Source organism: Lichenostomus cassidix, chromosome 17 (assembly GCF_008360975.1).
Source record: "Lichenostomus cassidix isolate B80296 chromosome 17, HeHo_3.0, whole genome shotgun sequence".
Lineage (NCBI taxonomy): Eukaryota > Metazoa > Chordata > Aves > Passeriformes > Meliphagidae > Lichenostomus > Lichenostomus cassidix.
The window spans coordinates 4,995,533-5,014,043 of NC_139497.1; the positions used below are offsets into that span (position 1 = coordinate 4,995,533).

The 18,511-nt window shown below is 46.8% G+C and overlaps 3 protein-coding genes across 4 annotated transcripts; 2 read left to right on the forward strand and 1 right to left on the reverse strand.

Moving 5' to 3' along the window:
* Position 1: 1 nt before the first annotated feature.
* On the forward strand, positions 2-4,888 carry C17H9orf78 (chromosome 17 C9orf78 homolog). Its single transcript, XM_085077042.1, has 9 exons — positions 2-210; positions 913-972; positions 1,233-1,284; positions 1,482-1,552; positions 1,793-1,870; positions 2,310-2,507; positions 2,964-3,100; positions 3,797-3,895; positions 4,323-4,888. The coding sequence occupies exons 1-9, from the start codon at positions 128-130 to the stop codon at positions 4,412-4,414; spliced, it is 870 nt and encodes a 289-aa protein (XP_084933168.1). The 5' UTR covers positions 2-127; the 3' UTR covers positions 4,415-4,888.
* Positions 4,889-5,526: 638 nt separating this feature from the next.
* On the forward strand, positions 5,527-10,404 carry LOC146429900 (torsin-1A-like). The gene is made up of 5 exons (XM_085077043.1): positions 5,527-5,803; positions 6,023-6,288; positions 7,906-8,081; positions 8,192-8,319; positions 9,023-10,404. Exons 1-5 carry the CDS (start codon positions 5,593-5,595, stop codon positions 9,271-9,273), a joined length of 1,032 nt encoding a protein of 343 aa, XP_084933169.1. The 5' UTR covers positions 5,527-5,592; the 3' UTR covers positions 9,274-10,404.
* Positions 10,405-11,186: 782 nt separating this feature from the next.
* Positions 11,187-17,525, reverse strand: LOC146429901 (torsin-1B-like). 2 transcript variants are annotated; one of them, XM_085077040.1, is made up of 5 exons: positions 17,242-17,525; positions 15,644-15,909; positions 14,538-14,713; positions 13,430-13,557; positions 11,187-13,268 (listed from the first exon to the last, which is right to left on the reverse strand). In XM_085077040.1, exons 1-5 carry the CDS (start codon positions 17,426-17,428, stop codon positions 12,991-12,993), a joined length of 1,035 nt encoding a protein of 344 aa, XP_084933166.1. In that variant the 5' UTR covers positions 17,429-17,525; the 3' UTR covers positions 11,187-12,990. The 2 variants fall into 2 exon arrangements, with proteins under 2 accessions (XP_084933166.1, XP_084933167.1); XM_085077041.1 differs by lacking the exon at positions 17,242-17,525 and adding an exon at positions 16,024-16,228.
* Between the last annotated feature and the right edge of the window lie 986 nt (positions 17,526-18,511).

Sequence of the window (18,511 nt, forward strand, 5' to 3'; positions counted from 1 at the left end):
AAGGTGCGGGCAGGGGGGCGGCGCCGCTCGGCTTCGTCGCGGGGTTGTGGCGTCATCGCCGCGCGCCGCGGCAGCGCTGGGGAGAGCGGCGGTGTGGCGGCCGTGGCGCGGCGCAGCAGCCAGAGCCATGCCGGGCCACAAGTCCTTCCGCCGGCGCAGGGACGACGAGGAAGAGGAGGAGGAGGACGAGCAGCTCGCCGAGGAGGTCAGGTGGGTCGGGAGCCGGCGGGAAGCCCGTCCGGGCCCAGCGGGAAGCCAGCCGTGCCCGCTGCTGCGGCGGTCGGGGATGAGGACGGGACGGGACCCCGGCTTTGCATTAGTGCAGCAGTGCGGTGTCCAGCAGGGCGTCACGACATCGTGTCGTGCCGTCTTATCGTCACGTACAGCTGTGCTGTTAGCGGTGGCGTCACATCGTATTGTCGTGGTGAATTACTTGTTATTGTGTGATTGCGTCACAGCGTGACGTCACGGCAGGCGCCACAGTGTTCCATGACCGCAGAAGTTAGGGATTCCTCTCAGTTTAGAGAGAAACACGTGAGATTTCAAATCACCATCATCTTTCTTCAGAGTCACTCATGCCTGGATGTATTTTGGCTCGTTCTTCCCAAATTGGCTGCTTCTTAAAGCCTTTCAGTGTTTGGGTGCTTCCTTCCTCAGCTGAGGGGAGGCATCAGGAAGGAACAAATCCTGCAGGTGTCTTGGTTTTGGGTCTTTTCTGATTGCTCAAATGTGTGAAATTGCTTAAATAAATAGAAAATGCAGATTTAACTTGAAACCTGAAAAATGGATGCTGATATGCAGAGATCTAGGGCAAAGACAGATAGAAAATTCTGCGTTAACTTCACAAAATAAAATGAATTAATTAAAACCAAAGCATCAAGTACTAAATCAAATGTATTTTTTTTTCTTTAGGTTAAAACTTGAGGAAGCCAAAGAAGTTCAGAGCCTCAGAAAGCGACCCAATGGGGTGAGGTAAGGGATGTGGCACCAGGGAGGGGAAGCTGTGTTTTGTTTGTGTGACAGCTGATTTCTCTCTTGTCATCTGCCTCCTTCCAGGATAAACTGTTATGTCAAATACTGCCAAAATTATGTTCTTGATAGAGGAGTTTCTATGTTAAAGCCTGAGGATGGAAAAGACAGGGAGACTTAGAGAAGGATAAAGCAATGCAGTATTGTTGGTACTATTTTTCCTTCTGCTGAATTTCATCTTCTGTCTTTATCTGCCTGACCAGTGCTGTAGCTCTGCTGGTGGGAGAGAAGCTGCAAGAAGAAGCAACACTTGTGGTAAGTGCTGGACAGTTCTATCACCTCAGGGCTGAGATGGGATTGTGTGAGAACACTGACTGTGTGAGTCTGGCCTGGGGCAGGACTGGTGTCAAAGCTCAATTCCTAACTGTTTCTTGTTGGTTTATGCAGATTTTGAAGACTAGCATTAAACTAGAGGGAAGCTTCAGGGTTTCTTGTTATTTCTTGTTTTACAGGATGACCCATTTAAGATAAAATCTGGGGGAATGGTGGACATGAAGAAGCTGAAAGAAAGAGGCAAGGACAGGTGAGTGTATATGAGTTCTGAAAGTCTCTCCTTGAACTAGTATTAAATGACAGCTGGTCATTAGCCACAGCTTGTGTCACTTTGAAGAGTTTCATGTAGTGCAGTTTGGCCAGTTACTTTTGCCTTAACTTGTTAAATTACTTTAAAGAAACCCACCACACACACCTCCCCCTAAAAACCCAAACAGCCAACAAAAAAAAAATCCCACCAAAACCTATAAACATTGTGATTTTCACTTAGGATTAATGAAGAGGAAGATCTGAACTTGGGAACTTCCTTCTCAGCAGAAACCAACAGGCGGGATGAAGACGCTGACATGTGAGTTGTGCTGTGTTGTCTCTGATGTTGAATCAGGCGGGGTGGGTGGCCCCTCATAATTTATTTTTTTCTGTCTTGGGTTCTGAGTAATTCCAGAATATCTTCCCAGTTCTCACTGAAAGTTTGCCTTGCCCTTTCACTTCCGGCCTGCTGGAATTGAGAAGGCTTTTTCATGGACAAAGCTGGGAGGTGCCAACCAGCCAGCTTGGCACTAAATCCCAGTGGGAACCTCCCCTGCTGGCTGTGAATGAGCTTTGGGATGATCTGATTGTTTCTTGGACAATTAACTCTTGCTATTGATGTTATCTGAGTTTTTTTTGAGAGATTATTCTTTCCTCTCTCCCAGCTGTCAGTACAGGGATGCAGCTGTGCTCAGCAGTGCTGGGACAGAATACAGGAACAGAATTTAATGCCCTGTCCCTCTTGTGCTGCTATTTAGGATGAAATACATTGAGACTGAGCTGAAGAAGAGAAAGGGAATTGTGGAGAATGAGGAGCAGAAGGTGAAACTTAAGAATGCTGAGGACTCTCTGTATGAGCTGCCAGAGAACATCCGTGTCTCCTCTGCCAAGAAGACTGAGGAGATGTTGTCCAACCAGATGCTGAGTGGCATTCCTGAAGTGGACCTGGGAATCGAGTACGTGTTTCACACATCTCTGGGAGGTGGCCAGGATTGCCAGGATCAGCAGCTGTTGGTTGGCAGAGCAATGCTATGGCTGCATTACACAGCCCCAGTTTGGGATGGGATGGGCTTGAGCCTTGCTCTGGATTGGTGTGGTGACTTGCACAGCATGTCCTTCACAGCCCCAGGGCTCGGTGCAGCTCCATCCTGTGACCTCTGGGAAAAGGCTTTTAACCTCTGTGACCTGACCCCAGCAGCTTTCTGCAGGACCTCTTCGTGCCGTGCACTGAAGGGATGCATAAAGATGGGAACTTCCCTTTTGCCTTTGAAACAGTGTCTGTTTCTATAGCACTGCCTTCCCTCTGATACCACAGTGCTATTTACTATCCCCCAAATCCACCCATTAGCACTTCTATGCCTGCTGCCCTTTCTAACTATGACTGAGTATGTTTTCTTCTGTTTTTCATCTAGTGCAAAAATAAAAAACATCATCTCAACTGAAGAGGCCAAGGCCAAGCTGCTGGCAGAGCAGCAGAACAAAAAGAAAGACAGTGAAACTTCCTTTGTTCCCACCAACATGGCTGTTAATTATGTCCAGCACAACAGATGTAAGTGGTTCTCCTGACCTGTCTGAGAGGTCAGAGACAGAGAAATTGGGACAGGGAAATTAGTCCATGTATAAATGTGTCTGATTGCTTTTCCTGAGATGCTCATATAGACTCCATCTGGACTGGTCTTTTTCTTCTGCCCGTCAGCAAGGAGAGGGATGTGTTTCTTATGGCTGGGCTTTCTGAACTCCCAGCTGACACTGCCTCATAAATTTCAAGATGTTTTCTTTAAGATGTGCCTTGAGTGTGTGCTGGAAATGATGGTGTGTGATGGAGAGGCTCCAGTTTGTCCATGTGGGCTGCCAGAGCATACAGGTGGCCAAGCAAACACAGACTTTACTGGACATGAGACAGGAATTAATTTCTGTGTGATCCTTTGATGCTGCAGACATCTAAAGGGAAGGCAGCCTTCTGCTGTGTCCTTCCAGTCCTACAGGGGTGATGGGAGTCAGGTTGGTGTGTTCTGAAGGAAGTGAAGAGCCTTTGGGCCACTTCTGATGAAACAGTACTACTGAAACTTGCTGTGCCACATCTTGCCTGTACTGCTTATCCATAGAAACCAATTCCAAGAATGGTTGTTCTGAGCTTCTGTTTATTTCCACTAAAGATCACTTCTAACAAATGCCATAGAAATTTGTCTATCTGGATAAGAGTGCTCCAGATAATATTCCTTATCTGATGCTTTCCTTCTTGCAGTTTATCATGAGGAGCTGAATGCACCAGTGCGAAGGAACAAAGAGGAGCCAAAGCCCCGTCCACTGAGAGTGGGAGACACGGAGAGACCAGAACCTGAGCGTAAGTTCTGAATCCGAATGGTTGTGAGGAGGGACACTGAAACTCTGCTGGGGTCTTGCACAGGGGAACAATCTGGCTCTGCTTACATCCTCTTTGAGTGCCCCAAGCTAGTGGGAATGGAGCAGTCAAGTCCAAGAGAGCTGGCTGTTGCACTGCTAAATCACGCTTGAAGTCCTGTGGGTGGAGGATGTCTGTAGAGATGCTCAGGGGTGCAGTGGTGAATGTCACAACTGAAGAGTGTTGCCAAAGCTGTCTGACAAGGGTTTGGTGGAAGCTGGAATAGCAGAGGATCCAAGGCTGGGGAGCATTGACACCTTAGAGCAATAACCTCTCATGGTGAGGGGCTGTGTAAGGGAGGTGGCAGAGTTCAGGAAATGTCTCCCATGAAAGGACAGGGATATAAAATTTCATTCTCTCTCCTTGGAAGGGTCTCCTCCAAATCGCAAACGTCCCCTCAATGAAAAAGCCACAGATGATTATCACTATGAGAAGTTCAAGAAGATGAATAGGCGATACTGATAAACACGGACTGAAGCCTTTGCAGTCGTTCCTGTTTTCCACTAATAAAGGATTTTGTGTCAGTGACCTGCGATGGATGTTGGGAAGACCTTCACATGCTGACGTTACCTACGAAGCTTTTCCTGTGTGATCTTGTAGTGAATCAGTTTGCAGGTGACTGTGAACTCTTTGGTCAGTGAAACCTTGTATATAACTATGTTCTTATAAATTGAGTTTTTTAATGGAAAATGAGCTTTCATGGTTGGCATTTTTTAGTAAGAAAACAAACTTTATAGATTTTTCTTTTCACCATCTTAAAAAAAAAAATTAAAAAAAGAGGTCCTTTAAAAGCAGCAGTGCTGTTTGCTTTGTAAATGTGAAGCTCTTGGAAGCTTGATTTCTTGTCCACATGTCTTCCCCAGAAGTGCAATGTGGGTACTTGAAGTGAAAATTTGTAACTCAAAACTAGTAAAAGTGGTTTTTAAGTTATCGTAATATTTTTTCTTCTGGAATTATGCTGGTGGTGTTTTCCTGGTTTGTGGGTTTTGGTGGTGCTGATGGCCAGCTTGTCCCATCACTCAGAAGCAGCAACTCCAGGGTGGGGAAGGATAACCTCAGATTTTACTTTTTCTCAGAAAAGGGGAAGAATCTGTGCCACACCATGGGCTCTGTGCCTGTCAGGGGAGGATCCCCTGAACAGGGGGCCTTAAGCTGACAGGGGAGATTTAGATTAGATATTACAAATTTTTCACTGTTCGTGCGGTCAGGCTTTGTAATAGGCTGCCCGGGGAGGTGTTCGATGGAGTCACCATTGCTGGAGGTGTTTAAGAGGCGTCTGGATGTGGCACTGGGTGATGTGGGTTTCAGTGCTTTAGGGGTTACAGGGGCAGTGCTGGATGGACGGTTGGACAGGATTGTGTTAAAGGTCTCTTCTAACCATGATGATTCTTTGATTCCTTCACCCTAACACGCGGAGACACGGCCACAGAGTGTAATATTTTAACAACTACACCGCGCTAGGCCGCTGTCGCCACTAACAGCGCCTGACGCCCCCCAAACATGGCGGCGGCCCCTCAGCGCCCGCCCCGCCCGTTCCCGCCCAAACATGGCGGCGGCCCCGCCTCTCCCGCACCCGCCATGGCGGCGGAAGCGGCGCTGAGGGGCGGAAGCGGCGGCCGGGCGGCGGCGCCGGGCGGGCAATGAAGCTGCGGCGGGGCGCCCTGCGGGCGGTCCTGGCGCTGCTGCTGCTGCCGCTCCTCACGCCGGCCGGCGCCGTGGAGCCCATCAGCCTGGGACTCGCCATCGCGGGCGCCGCCGCCTCGGCCCTCACCGGCTTCATCTCCTACCCGCGGCTCTACTGCTACTTCAGGGAGTGCTGCCTGCACCGGCACGACCAGCGCGCCGCCGCGGGTGCGGGGCCGGGATGGGCTGAGGGGCGGTGCGGGAGGGCGGTGGGGCAGTGTCGGCGCCGGGAGCCGGGCAGAGCCCTCAGGGCAGAGCCTGCCGGGCAGAGCCCTCAGGGCCTCCCCGGGCCGCCGCTCCAGCCGGCCGGCCCTTTGCCCTGCCCGGGCAAAGGGACCCAGCGCCCGGCCCGCTCCCCGCCGCTGACACTGTGCTCTCTCCGTGCAGCTCTGCAGGAGAACCTGGACAAGAAGCTGTTCGGGCAGCACTTGGTGAGCAAGGTGGTTGTGAAAGCCGTGAGGGGCTTCTTGAACAACACCAACGCCAAAAAGCCTCTTGCGCTTTCTTTGCACGGGTGGACTGGGACAGGCAAAAACTTTGTCAGTAAGATCGTCGCCGAAAGCATTTATAAAAGAGGTCTGCAGAGTAAATATGTCCATCAGTTCGTGGCAACTTTACATTTTCCTCACGCTCACAGCATCAATCTCTACAAGGTAAGAATGAGCTCTGCTGCGATGAGTTATAAATGCCATGGCATGATCGGGACTGCAGACTTAGATGTTACTTTATGCAGCAAAATGTGTTCCAAGCCAGTTTGGTAATCTTCTGTACAGATGTGTGTAAATTCCGACATCCATCAGGACTGGTTTGCCCGTGAATGTAAACTTTTTCGTGTGTGTTTTGAGCCTCTCTTTAGGCTTATGCTTTACTTTTCATTCTGTACTTTGCTTAGAGATGTGACTAAGTTAAGGATAAACATGATTCCTGGTTAGGTGATATGTTGGTGGGCACTGCAAACAAACAAGTCATTCATGACTCTGGCAAACAACCCGGTGACCCCCAGGTGTGTGAGGCACCATGAGAAGCTGGCTCTCTGAGGCATCACTGTCAGTCCTGCTGCACACTGAGCAGGTTATTCAGTTTTCTGTGGATCCATTTCTGAGCTGTAAAGCAAAATCACAACATACTCTGCTGTCAGAAAGGTACAGATAAATGTATTTGGAATTGTGACAGTTCTGTAGGCAGGGAGATACCGTGGAGCAGTAGCTCAGATGTGTGTTCTATGTTTTTTTTTGTTTTTTTTTGTTCTAACATTGTTCACAGCACAGTTTGAATGAGTGCCACTGTCTTGTAGTGCTGCATGTTGATATTTAGTTTGTATATATTAAAAATGGGATCAAGATGGTCTACAAACCTGATTTCTAAATGGAGGAAATACATATTTCCTCTTTTACAACTTATTTCCCCCCTTCTTTTAACTGAGCTGTTTTGAAATAAAATGTTGCTTTTCAGGATTTTTTTTTAGGTGAGTACAGTTGGGAAATTTGCTGCCCAAGGCAATAGGAGGAAGTATTGCTGCTTATCCCAATACACCTGCAGCTCAGGAACTGAGTAGAGAGTAAATAACAAGTGATGAATCACTGAAAATAGTCAGAATAGTTATTTCTCATTCACCTACCAGCAGATCAACCCTTTTCCCCCCAGTTAATGCAGTATTGATCTTGAATGTAACACTTGAGAGAAAAATGCAGTGCTTAAGGGAGAGGATCTTTCAATGCATTAGTCCTTCTGAAAAATTTTGTGGTTTAAGAAGGACTTGTAGTTGTCTTCATTAGCTTCTGATTGATTAAAACACAGGGCTGAGAATTGAATTTTATTTCTACTTCTGCCAGTGACTGCAGGTGCAGCTTCTCACTGCTGCTGTCCAGATAGCAAATTTAATATTGCTCATATTAAGGATGTTTAGACCAAAGTGCTGCCAAAAGTTATCATCTGGCTTGTCAGGGCTTGGCTTTGTGTGGCTGTTCCTTGGTGAGACCCATTTTTTGTCCTACTGTGCACTTTCATTTTTGATTTTTATAGGAAGATCTAGGAAAATTCCTGCTTGTCCCATCCTGTCTCTTCATGTCTTAAATTTTTTCAGAACCAGCACGAGATTTTGTTGAGGTTTCATTTACAACTTCTAACCACATTTCAGTCAAGAAGCCAAAGCTATTAAAATTACACCATTGAAATAACTCTTTGTGGACAAAGTTCAATAAACAGAAAGTGCTATTTTCTGTCTTTTCAACACAAACTCTTTCAGCATCTTTCTTTTTTGTGGCACTCAGGACCAGCTGCAGTCGTGGATTCGGGGAAATGTGAGCATCTGTCCCCGGTCACTCTTTATATTTGATGAAATGGATAAAATGCATGCAGGACTCATTGACTCAATCAAGCCCTTCCTGGACTACTATGAGCTGCTGGATGGGGTGTCCTACAGACAAGCCATCTTCATCTTCCTCAGGTAAACAGTGGCTTCTCAGGCTTGCTGTTCTGGACACTCCATGCTTTTACTTCATAACTTCAACTTTTAAAACTAGCCCTAGCTACAGTCTCTGTTTTCTCTTCCCTTAGCAATGCAGGAGCTGAAAAGATAACAGAAGTGGCACTAGATTTCTGGAGAAATGGGAGGACAAGGGAAGATATCCACCTCACAGATATCCAAAATGCACTGTCTGTGTCTGTCTTCAACAACAAAAATAGTGAGTAAAACTGGGATTGCTTTTGAGGTGGTAGAAGTTACACAGAAGGGATGAGCTGCATTTAGCTGCATTTTTACAAGCCATGGTTTCTTCTTGATGTGGCCTCCAGTTTTTGGGTTTTGAGGAGCAGAAATGCACTTTTGGGGCCTGCAGTTGGCTCCCAAGATGAGTGAAGGTTAAGGAGCTCTGCACACCTTGTCCACCAGCCTGTTTGCTGCCTGTTGGACTGCATGTGTTGGGGGAAGTGCTTCCTAGGTTTCCTCACACAGGACTTCTGGTGAAAAGGGGTTTTAACAGAATTATGCTCTAGATTTAGCATTGGAAGCACACTCACTGTACTTCTTAAAAAGTTCAGATATAAGCTCCAATAAAAGGAATATGAAAATTGGTCTGGAAGAGCTGATAAGAGAGAGAAAATCTGTCCCTCTCTGGGTGAGAGAGGGGAAGGTGTGAGACCTGCACCCAGAGAGCAAGGCTCAAACATAATCCAAATTCATTCATTTAGCCTAAAGGACCACATTTATGTGTCTGTCCAAAACTTTATGCACAGAGTAACATGAAAAGGGGCTTGTATTGATTTGTGCATTATTGTGCCCTAAAATCCCAGCTGAATTCTTAGCTGTGATCGTCCCCTTGGTCCCATTCAACCCATGATAGTGTTTAACTAGAGAAGTACTAACAAACCTCTTCTTTCCCTTCACAGGTGGATTTTGGCACAGCACCTTGATTGACAGAAACCTCATTGACTACTTCATTCCTTTCCTGCCTCTGGAATACAAACATGTGAAAATGTGTGTCAGGGTTGAGATTCAGTCGCGTGGCTACACTGTGGATGAAGACATTGTGAGCAGGATAGCTGATGAGATGACCTACTTCCCCAGAGAGGAGAGAATTTACTCAGATAAAGGATGCAAAACTGTGGATGCAAAGCTGGATTATTATTATGACTTCTAATGCTTTATTGCCACAATCTGCAAAGAAGCAAATTTAACTTAATCACAAAGTGGGGGACCTGAGACATTTCATTTTTAAGTACTTTTTAAAGAAAGGAACACTATTTTGTAACTGGTGTGTAAATAAGCAGCAGTGCCTCTGCATTTTAATTTGTCACCAGTCACAGCTCCTGAGTGCTGCAGCTTTGGGCTGTGAAGGTAAGAAGAAACTGCTTTGGGAATTCCTGGATCTGACAGCACTGAAGACTCCTTGAATCACGTGTCAATCACTGGAACCCTTTGGCAGACTCTTGACAGGTATAGAAGGACTGAGACTATGACCTAATTTTAATGCGATTTTGCTCTGATGTGGATGAGCTCTAGACAATATTGAGAATTTTAATCAAAGTTCCTGAAAAGTCTCTGAAAGCCTTCATTGGTCCTGTGTGGGAACATGCATTAAAAATAGAATATGTATCTTTTTGCCTTCAACAGCTTGGGCGCAGTAAAGATAAGGGGGCATTCTGGAATTAAAAAATCTGGGCTTTTCTATCCAACATCATGCAGTGCCATTGTCTTTCTCAAAAGAGAGGTATAATTTGGTCTCCTGTATGTCAAACTAAGAATATGAAAGTCTTTGTTGTGAGAAGTGTTCAGAGAGCAGACTTAATATTACAAGGAAGTGAGTTTAAATCCTTAAATGCCACATTGGTGTAGTTAGTTCCTGTTTCTGGTTAGTTTTTATGCATAAAGTTGTCCACAGCATACTCTCCCAGGAATGATCTCAGGAGGGTGAACTGTGCTTTGGGAGTGGTGAGTCAGCTTCATGGAAAGGATGCAACGTCATGGGAAATGTGCACAGATTAAATTTTACACCATGGAAATGGAAAAGAGATTTCTGTTCTTCACTTACACGTTGAATTCAGGGGCCAGTTTGCAGGGGCTTTCCTTTTTTCATCTTCTCACCATACTGTGTGCCTTTGAGGCAGGGATGGAGGCAGATCTAAAGGCTTTTGGAAAAAAAAAAAAACCATAAAGTGTGTCCACTGAAATTACTGTGAAGGGTGCCAGACTTGTTTCTGAATGTGAGCACTGCAGAGGCTTTTTTCATTCCAGTTGCTGTTTAAAATAAACTTTTCTCATCGGAAATGTATTGCTTAGCTATCTTCTGGTGTTCTTTGCATTCAGTGATTTGATACGAATTTTGCACAGATTTACTCCATGTTGAGGAACAGCACAGTGCATTCCTGGCTATTCAAGCTGTGCCTGAGTACAGGCATTTCCCTTCTGGAGCTCAAAGGGCATAGATAGGAGGAGGTGTCAGTCTTTGCTATCTGGTGAAAGAGAGACAAATCAAGCTTAGAGTGGAAACTGCACTTCTGGACTGTTGATATTAATTACAGTTGTGTGGTTTTTGAAGAGGCAGACTTCCTAGAACTATGTGAGCTTAATAAGGATGAACTCGTCTTCCAGAGACCAGTTAAAACCCTGCTGCTCACCTCCTCCCACTGTGGTACCACTGCTAGAACACTGCAGGCTCTGTTTGAAGCCACCCACATTTTCAGTGGCAGCATCTTGGAGTTCTCTCTGCAATAGGGGAAAAAAAAGGGCCAGTGAGGCTCCGACTGTACACCTGCTCTGAAGGTGTGTGATATGCAAATTATCAGTCCTAGTATTTGACAGCAAATGAGTGCTTTGAAGTCAGGTATTTATCTGTTTCTTTGACTTCCAGGTGAACAGCACAGCCTGTGCTTCTCAGGCAGCTCCCAGACATTTCCTGGTGCACATGGTTCACAACTGACCCTTCAGTGAACAAACAGCTGCAAACAGCTGCCCCACCCTTACAAAGGAAGTGTAACAGAAAGGTGCAGTGCAACTGCTTGCAAACTGCATAAACTAGTACTTTCCTATAGCTGAAAATGATTAACCAAGAGAGAAAAAGTAACTTCAGATTTATTCAAACTGAAATACAGTAGTATTTAGTGTTTTGAAATGGCACAAATATTTTCTTTTTGGAGTAAGTGAAACTGGATGCAGCATATACAACTATGAATAAGTCTGTTAGTAGGCAAAGCATCACACTGAAAAGTGACAGTCCAATGTCCCAAGGTTAATGGCTTGCTAGTGTTTGGCTCTGGAGATTGCATCAGTGTGAACACTTTGCCAACGTTTGACAAACGGTGGGGCTGTAAAAGGTAATCAACACTTTTAATTTAGAGCTTAACAGGAGCGCTAAACTCTCTGTTGTAATTTGAATTAACGTAATTGTAATGAGACCTATAATTTACCATCACCTCTTAAAGGAAGTTTAAGAACAAGTGAGGGAATAGATGATGCAGCACAAAAATAGCCCCATCCCTCGTACCAATTTAAAACCACAGTACAATCAACCAAGTGAAAGGCACTTCTGTCTTGCATTACAGCATTCGATCCACAGGCGATGGGAGACTAAGAGTTAAAGTTTGCAACAGCGTTTCAACTCCAGCCTCCCCACTGGGCAAAGGTTAAATCGATCTTTCCCAGCTTCTTAACTCATCGCTCACCCTTTCACACAGGCAGTCTTTAACATTAAAAGCTACTATAAAACTTTCTTAACTAGTGAGGTATAGGATTGTTGCTGTTGCTTACACTATTAAAAATAACTTCTTCCATCAAAGTGTGTCTTCCAAGCAAGGTGAGAGTAGCATTATCCACACCTTGACCATTGGGAGCAGCAGGGAGGACTTCAGGCCCAGGAGCCCACACCCAGATTAACCTGACAAACTGCTACAGTCAAATCCTCATGAGAGATTTTTTGATTAAGTACAAAAGACTGGCCTAGTATGTTGTAACAGATCCCTCAGATGGGTCCTGCAGCTTAGGAAGACCTGGAGTCACAAATTTACTGAGCCCCTTTAAAGAATTAAAAGTTTAACAATTTCTTTTTCCCCATAGAAACATGGGGCAAGCTGTTACTTTCCACTCCTCTGTCCTCCCTCTATTATTTAGTAACAGATTTCCTGCAGCTCATAATGACTTTCCATATTCATGTACGAGGAAATGTGGGATGATGCCTCAGCTCAGACATTAACTGCATTCCTGCTTGTTTGTAGAAGCCACAACAGCATCAATCTGCTGAAAGGACAGAAGACATCCTCCATATCATCTTCTTACTGCAATCCAAGGAGCTCACTCTTGCAGACATGATCACAGTTCTGAACACAACACGCATCTCTCCATTTCACTGTAAACGTGAACAGGATTGTGTATATGGAAGGCGGCATGATTACCTGGACAAATTCCTCTGTTTTCCTTTGCTCCAGTCTAGTTTATGTGGAAAGAGGAATTAAATACTTCATAATCCCAGCACTTGGAAGACTAAAGCAGGAGAGGCTGTAGCCAGTGCTACATGTCACACTAGGAATTTCCTACAGATTAAAAGCAAACTAAAGGGGGCAATATTTGGATAGCAGCCAGTTCAGAGATGAACAGCACTTCAAAGCCAGGCTGGATGGGACTACAAGTGACCTGATTCAGTGGAACATGTCCCTGCCCATGGCAGAGGGTGGCACTAGTTAAGTTCCCAATTCTACCTTAAGTTTTAAAAAAAACCCAAAAACAAGCACACAAAAAAGCTACCAAGCCCAAACAGCTCACTCTGGTATTTTCACCATACTCCCTGCAACAGTAAAAAAAGCGTAAGTGCAAATACACAGATTTCCAAAAGCTCTGAAAGTGCTTTGGAGACTCAAAATGGAAATCAACCCCTGGCTTTCATATCTCTCATGACAAGGTCTTCGTGAATATCCAACTTGGCCTGTACAGTCTTGCAGCCTTTATCAGAGTAGATCTTCTGCTCCTTGGGGAAGTAGGTCATCTCATCAGCCACTGCCTGCACAATGTTCTCATCCACAATGTAGCCACGGGCTGTCATTTCAGCCCTGACACACATCTTCACATGCTTGTGCTCCAGAGGCAGGAAAGGGACAAAGTAGTCAATGAGGTTCCTGTCGATGATGCTGCTGTGCCACAGCCCACCTAGATAAATTGAGGGAAAAAAGAAAAATCATAGGAAGGAGTTTTTCTAAAAACTTGACCCTGCCTATGACAGGATCAGGCCAGGCCAGGCTGAATTCACAAAGTAGTTTGTCTCAGCCACCAAGGAATGAATTTCCCATTTTTGGGGCAAAGTGACTTACTATTCTTGTTGTTGAAGACTCCTACAGACAACAAGGGCTCCAGATCTTTCAGCTGAATATCTTCTCTGCGCTTTCCACTTGTCCAGAAGTCAAGAGCTGCTTTGTTGATTAAATCACCACCTGCATTGCTGGTCATAAAAGAAAAATGTACAGTAGTGAAATACAGACACAAGTGAACCAGAATTTCTTTTGCAGCTTACACATATTGCTAATCTCCTTGATATCAAACAAACCATCAAAAAGAATCTTGTAAGCCAAAATTTAGGGAAAGTAGTTCTTTAAGTAGCCATCAGTGTGTGGCAGGTTGCCCCAGCCAGCAGCCAAGCACCTACACAGCCACTTGCCTACTCCCTCCTGTCTCAGAGGGATGGAAGGAGAAAATTGGAAGAACAGAAGTCTGAAGACTTGTGGGTCAAGATTAAGATAGTTTAATAGAGAAAAAAAACCCAAGGAGGACTAAAGAAATCACTCACCACCCCCACAGTCAGACCAATACCCAGGCGAATGCTGAAGAACCATCACCTTAATATTTTGCAATAATATTAATATTACATATATATTTTTTGAAACCCCACTTTTTTCTCCACCCGTTTTTATTGCTAAGCATGACATGACACAGTATAGAATGGGCAGTTTGGGTAAGCTGTCCCAGATGTGTCCCCTCCCATCTTCCTGCCCATCCCAGCCTACTGTGGGAAAAGCCTTGAGGCTTTGCAAGCACCATCCAGAGACAATGAAAACATTGGTGTGTTATCAGCACACTCACAGCCACAAATCCAAAACAGCAGCAAACCAGCTGCTCTGAAGATGCCAGGCAGACCCAGTGCACAGTGCACCCATCCCAAAATGAGAACTCTCCTATAACCTGTGCTCTGGGCCAGGTTCATGAGCTCAGCACACTGCAGTGGCCCTGCACAGCATCAGACCTGCCCCACTACAGCCAGAGACATGAGCTCAGAGTGCTCTCCACTGTCTCTGCACAGAGAATCTTCACTCCAGAGCATTTCTGCTGCTGTTCTCTCAATGAGGTTCCCAAGAAGCATCATTATCATCATTATCATAAATAAACATTCAGTATCTCAAAATGACAGAAACTGGTGCCACAGACCTGAGGAAGATGAAGATAGCTTTTCTGTAGGACACCCCATCAACCTCCTCATAATAGTCTAAGAAGGGCTTGATGGCATCAATGACACCTGGATGCATTTTGTCCATCTCATCAAAAATGAACACAGAGGAGGGACAGGCACTGACATTGCCCCGAATCCAGTTCTGCAGCTGTTCCTGGAACAAGAGGTTGAAAACCACTGAGAAATGGGGCATTCACTGGATGTACTGCAAGATTCTTGTCTGTGACAGATTCCCAGCATCCCACACTCACTGGTTGAGGGAAAGAGGAAAAAAAAAAGCAAAGGGAATCACTCAACCAACACATGCAGACCAATGTCCAGCCAGAATGAGAGCAACAATCACCTTGGAACCCAATGCCCCCCTCTTTTTTCTTCTTCAACCCCCATTTTTAAGGTTGAGCATTGACAGCACGTGCTAGCCAATATTCCCTTTGGCCAACGAGGGTCAGCTGTCGAGGCTGTGTCCCCTCCCCATCTCTTGCCCACCACAACCAGCTAGATATGGGCGGGGAAAACCAGCAAGCTTGGAGGCTGTGCAAGCACTGTTAAGTTACAGCCAAAACACTGGCATGTTACCAACATTATCAACACTGTTTCAGCCGTAAATGCAACACACGGCCTTGCGGGGGCTATGGAGAAGGCTCCTTCCATCCCGGACAGCCAGGATATGCAGCTGGAACGACATTCTCCTTGCAGCGAGCACAGGAATCAGCAGATGGCATCAGTGAGAGGACAGCGCTGGGAAATGGAAACTATCTCACGTTTGACTTCTCGGTTTTTTTGGTGCCTTTTACTTTCTGCATAAACTTCCCCCTCCGTCTCTCCTAAGCATCAACTTTGGAACACCCAGCTGCACACCTCCCGCTGTCAAGGATGGGAATCACAAAATATTCTGAGTTGGAAGGGACCCACAAGGATCATCGAGTCCAACTCTTAAATGAATGGCCCACACGGGGATCGAACTCTCAACGTTCGCGTTATCAGCATCATGGTTTGATCAACCGAGCTCATCCCAGGACAAGACCCCTAGCAGGGGTTTAGGGACTGCCGGGGGGTAACCGGGTCACCTCGTGTCCCTCCTCACCTTGTAGAGCTTGACCTGGTCGTGGTGGGGGAAATGCAGGGTGGCCAGGAAGAGATGGACGAACTTGCTGCGCAGGCCGGCGGGGTGGACTTGCTCCGCCAGGATCTGGCTGAGGAAGTTCTTGCCGGTGCCGGCCCAGCCGTGCAGCGACAGCATCAGCGGCTTCTTGGGGCTGGGGTTGTTGCTGAAGCCCAGCACCGCCTTCAGCACCACATCCTTGGCCAGGTGCTGCCCGAAGAGCCTGTCGTCCAGCTGCGCCTTCAGCGCTGCGGGGAGAGGGACAGCTCAGCACCGCCGGTCACCGCGCACGGCCCGGGCCGCGCCGCCCAGTGACCGGCCGAGCTCGGGGGCAGCCCGGCCGCCCCCCGCCCCCGCCGTACCGCTGGCGTTGAGGCGCTGCCCGGCGCGGGGGCAGCACTCCACATAGCTGCAGTAGAACCTGGGGTGCGACAGGTAGCCGGTGAGCGCCGAGGCCACGCCGATGGCCAGGCCCACGCTGAGCGGCTCCAGCGCCGCCAGCCCCGGCAGCAGCGCCCACAGCAGCGGCAGCGACCGCGCCATGGCGGCCCCGCGCGCGCGCCCCGCGCCCACCGCGCCTGCGCGGCCGCGCGCCCCGCTCCGTGAGGGGAAGCCGCGGGCGCCATGTTTGAGCCGGGCGGAGATCTCCGCGCTGCCGAATCCCGTGGGCAGGACGGAAAGCATCGCAGCGCTTCGTCCTGTTACCAAATCCGCCGGGTAAATTAAACCCTCCCATACCGGCTCTTTGGTGTTAGCGAGGGAGGCGTTACTTTATTCTGGCCAGGCCGACCTAAGTGCAGAGTCCCCACAGACTTATTTATTTTCACTTATTTATACATTTTTTAGCAAGCAAAGAAATTACTGCTCATCAGTTCTAAATTAAATAATTTTCTTTCATTAATTACTTTTTTACCCTCATTGGTTAATGATTTCTCGCTTCTCAGGCTAATTAGTCCATATTTTTAGTCTTCTTGTATCTTTTTCCTCTAGTAGAGACATCACAATGCAGAAACTGAGTTTTTGTTAGTCTCTTGTTCTGATTTGTACGAAATGCCCTTATTGTCCATAGTTTCCACAGTCCAGGTGTTCAGCCTCAGCAATACATATTTCTCTCTCAGGCTTTGTTAACTGAGGCATATCAGAGTTACTTTCCCAAAATGTAAACTCAGTAATTTTCCCAAGCTGTGTTCCCTGCCTGCTAACTCGTGTCCTTGGCACCGCTGGGAAAAGCTTAATTCACCTTCTTGGCTCCCCACATAGCTTTAGATATTCACACGCACTTGTGTGAATATCTAAATGATGAGCTTTATTAATGCCATTTGCATTAATGGTGCCATAAATCAGCACAGCCCATTTCTGCCAATATAAACCAAGAAACCAGCGAGGAAAATGCTCCAGTACTGCCCTGAGGAGCAGGCTACAGGACTATTTGTGGGATAATAAATATGTTAGAACAGCCTTTGCTTTCTAGAGCCACTGTGGGTGGTAACCCTTATATTCCACAACCCCACCAAAGGAAGCTCTCACCCCCCTGGGAAGGAACACCTACTTGGCCCCAAATGCCCTTGCCACCACCTTACCTGTGTAGTTCAGAGTGTCATTCTTTTTGCAGCACTCCTGGAAGTGGCACTTGAACCAGTTTTCGGAAGAGAGGAGATGCCAAGCCATGGCAGCACCTCCCGCAAGGACTGAAACGCTGACAGGGTCAAAAGCCGGCGTCAGAGTGGGCAAAAGAACAAAGATTACAGCAGCCTTCAGGAGCTTCATGGTGGGAGCTGAGCGCCAGCCTGGCTCAGCAGGAAAAGAAACCGAAACTTCAGAAAAACTTCCTGGAGCCTGGAACGTGGGGCTGCTGAAGAGGCTGGAAGCCAATGCTCCTTTAAGAGGGAGGTGTTAATGAGTTAACAGACTTACCACGCTGCTGCAGGAGAAACGAAAGTGCTGTGAACAGAGCATTGCATCGGCCGAGTGAGAGTTTCGCTGGAACAATCCCAGCTCTGACGGGAGGAGGACTGGAACCTCACTGCATCTTAACCAAGGTGCTATTTGGGCTGGTGATTAACGGAGAACACAGAGATGCTTGTTTTGGGCTTACTTACGAGTGGCTGTGCCCACAACATAACACAGCCTGAGGATTTCCGTAGCGATGCCTGGGGCTCTACAATTCACAGCACTGAACGTGTCAGAAAGCTGCTGTATTAAAACCAAGTTCTTAGAGCAGATTTTTTGTTGTTGTTGTTCTGACAACTTCACTATCTCCCCACCACCAAAAAAAGTGTGTTTGCAAAGAAGGACAGACACCAAAACAAGTTTTGTTTTCTCAGCAGACATTTCTTATTTTTTAATTACTTTTCAGTAATTCCCATTTTAGTTTTAAAACCTCGTTGGAAAACCACGGAGCAGCGTTGTTTAGTATTCAAAATATCCGCTAAACATTTGATGGTTGTCTTGACTACAGTGCTCAGTGCTGCCGACTGCAGAGCAGCCAGGCAGTGCCGTTGCTCCCTCTTTTGAGAGAATCCAGGCCGTCAGCTGCCATCGAGCCTTGACGTGGGCACTGAGAAAGATATGGTATCTATTTGCACTTCAATCCTCTGAGCTTTTGCCCCCCTTCCACCAGCACAGGCGCCTGTCTGTGGCTTCCAGGGCTGAAGGCTGAACTCTTAATTCAAATTCAAATTGTAGGTAACAGCTCTGGCCTGATGGCTTATCAGCTAAAGCATGCATTTGAAACCTGCACAGAAACCACTGAATCATCCCATGAAGGACCGTCACATTGGAGGAGGCTTTGGGGGTATCCAAAGACCACCAGGACATACAGAGACTGCATGGTGCACATGCTAATGATAT

What these genes read in the sequence shown, in the direction of transcription:
- C17H9orf78 (XM_085077042.1), top strand. Translation starts at nt 128, where the DNA reads ATGCCGGGCCACAAGTCCTTCCGCCGGCGCAGGGACGACGAGGAAGAG. An exon ending in CAGCTCGCCGAGGAGGTCAG is followed by an intron (nt 211 to 912) that starts GTGGGTCGGGAG and finishes TTTTTTCTTTAG; the next exon opens with GTTAAAACTTGAGGAAGCCA. An exon ending in AAGAAGAAGCAACACTTGTG is followed by an intron (nt 1,285 to 1,481) that starts GTAAGTGCTGGA and finishes CTTGTTTTACAG; the next exon opens with GATGACCCATTTAAGATAAA.
- LOC146429900 (XM_085077043.1), top strand. Translation starts at nt 5,593, where the DNA reads ATGAAGCTGCGGCGGGGCGCCCTGCGGGCGGTCCTGGCGCTGCTGCTG. An exon ending in ACAGCATCAATCTCTACAAG is followed by an intron (nt 6,289 to 7,905) that starts GTAAGAATGAGC and finishes TGTGGCACTCAG; the next exon opens with GACCAGCTGCAGTCGTGGAT. An exon ending in GCCATCTTCATCTTCCTCAG is followed by an intron (nt 8,082 to 8,191) that starts GTAAACAGTGGC and finishes CTCTTCCCTTAG; the next exon opens with CAATGCAGGAGCTGAAAAGA.
- LOC146429901 (XM_085077040.1), bottom strand. Translation starts at nt 17,428, where the DNA reads ATGAAGCTCCTGAAGGCTGCTGTAATCTTTGTTCTTTTGCCCACTCTG. An exon ending in ACCAGGTCAAGCTCTACAAG is followed by an intron (nt 14,714 to 15,643) that starts GTGAGGAGGGAC and finishes CTCTTGTTCCAG; the next exon opens with GAACAGCTGCAGAACTGGAT. An exon ending in GCTATCTTCATCTTCCTCAG is followed by an intron (nt 13,558 to 14,537) that starts GTCTGTGGCACC and finishes TTTTATGACCAG; the next exon opens with CAATGCAGGTGGTGATTTAA.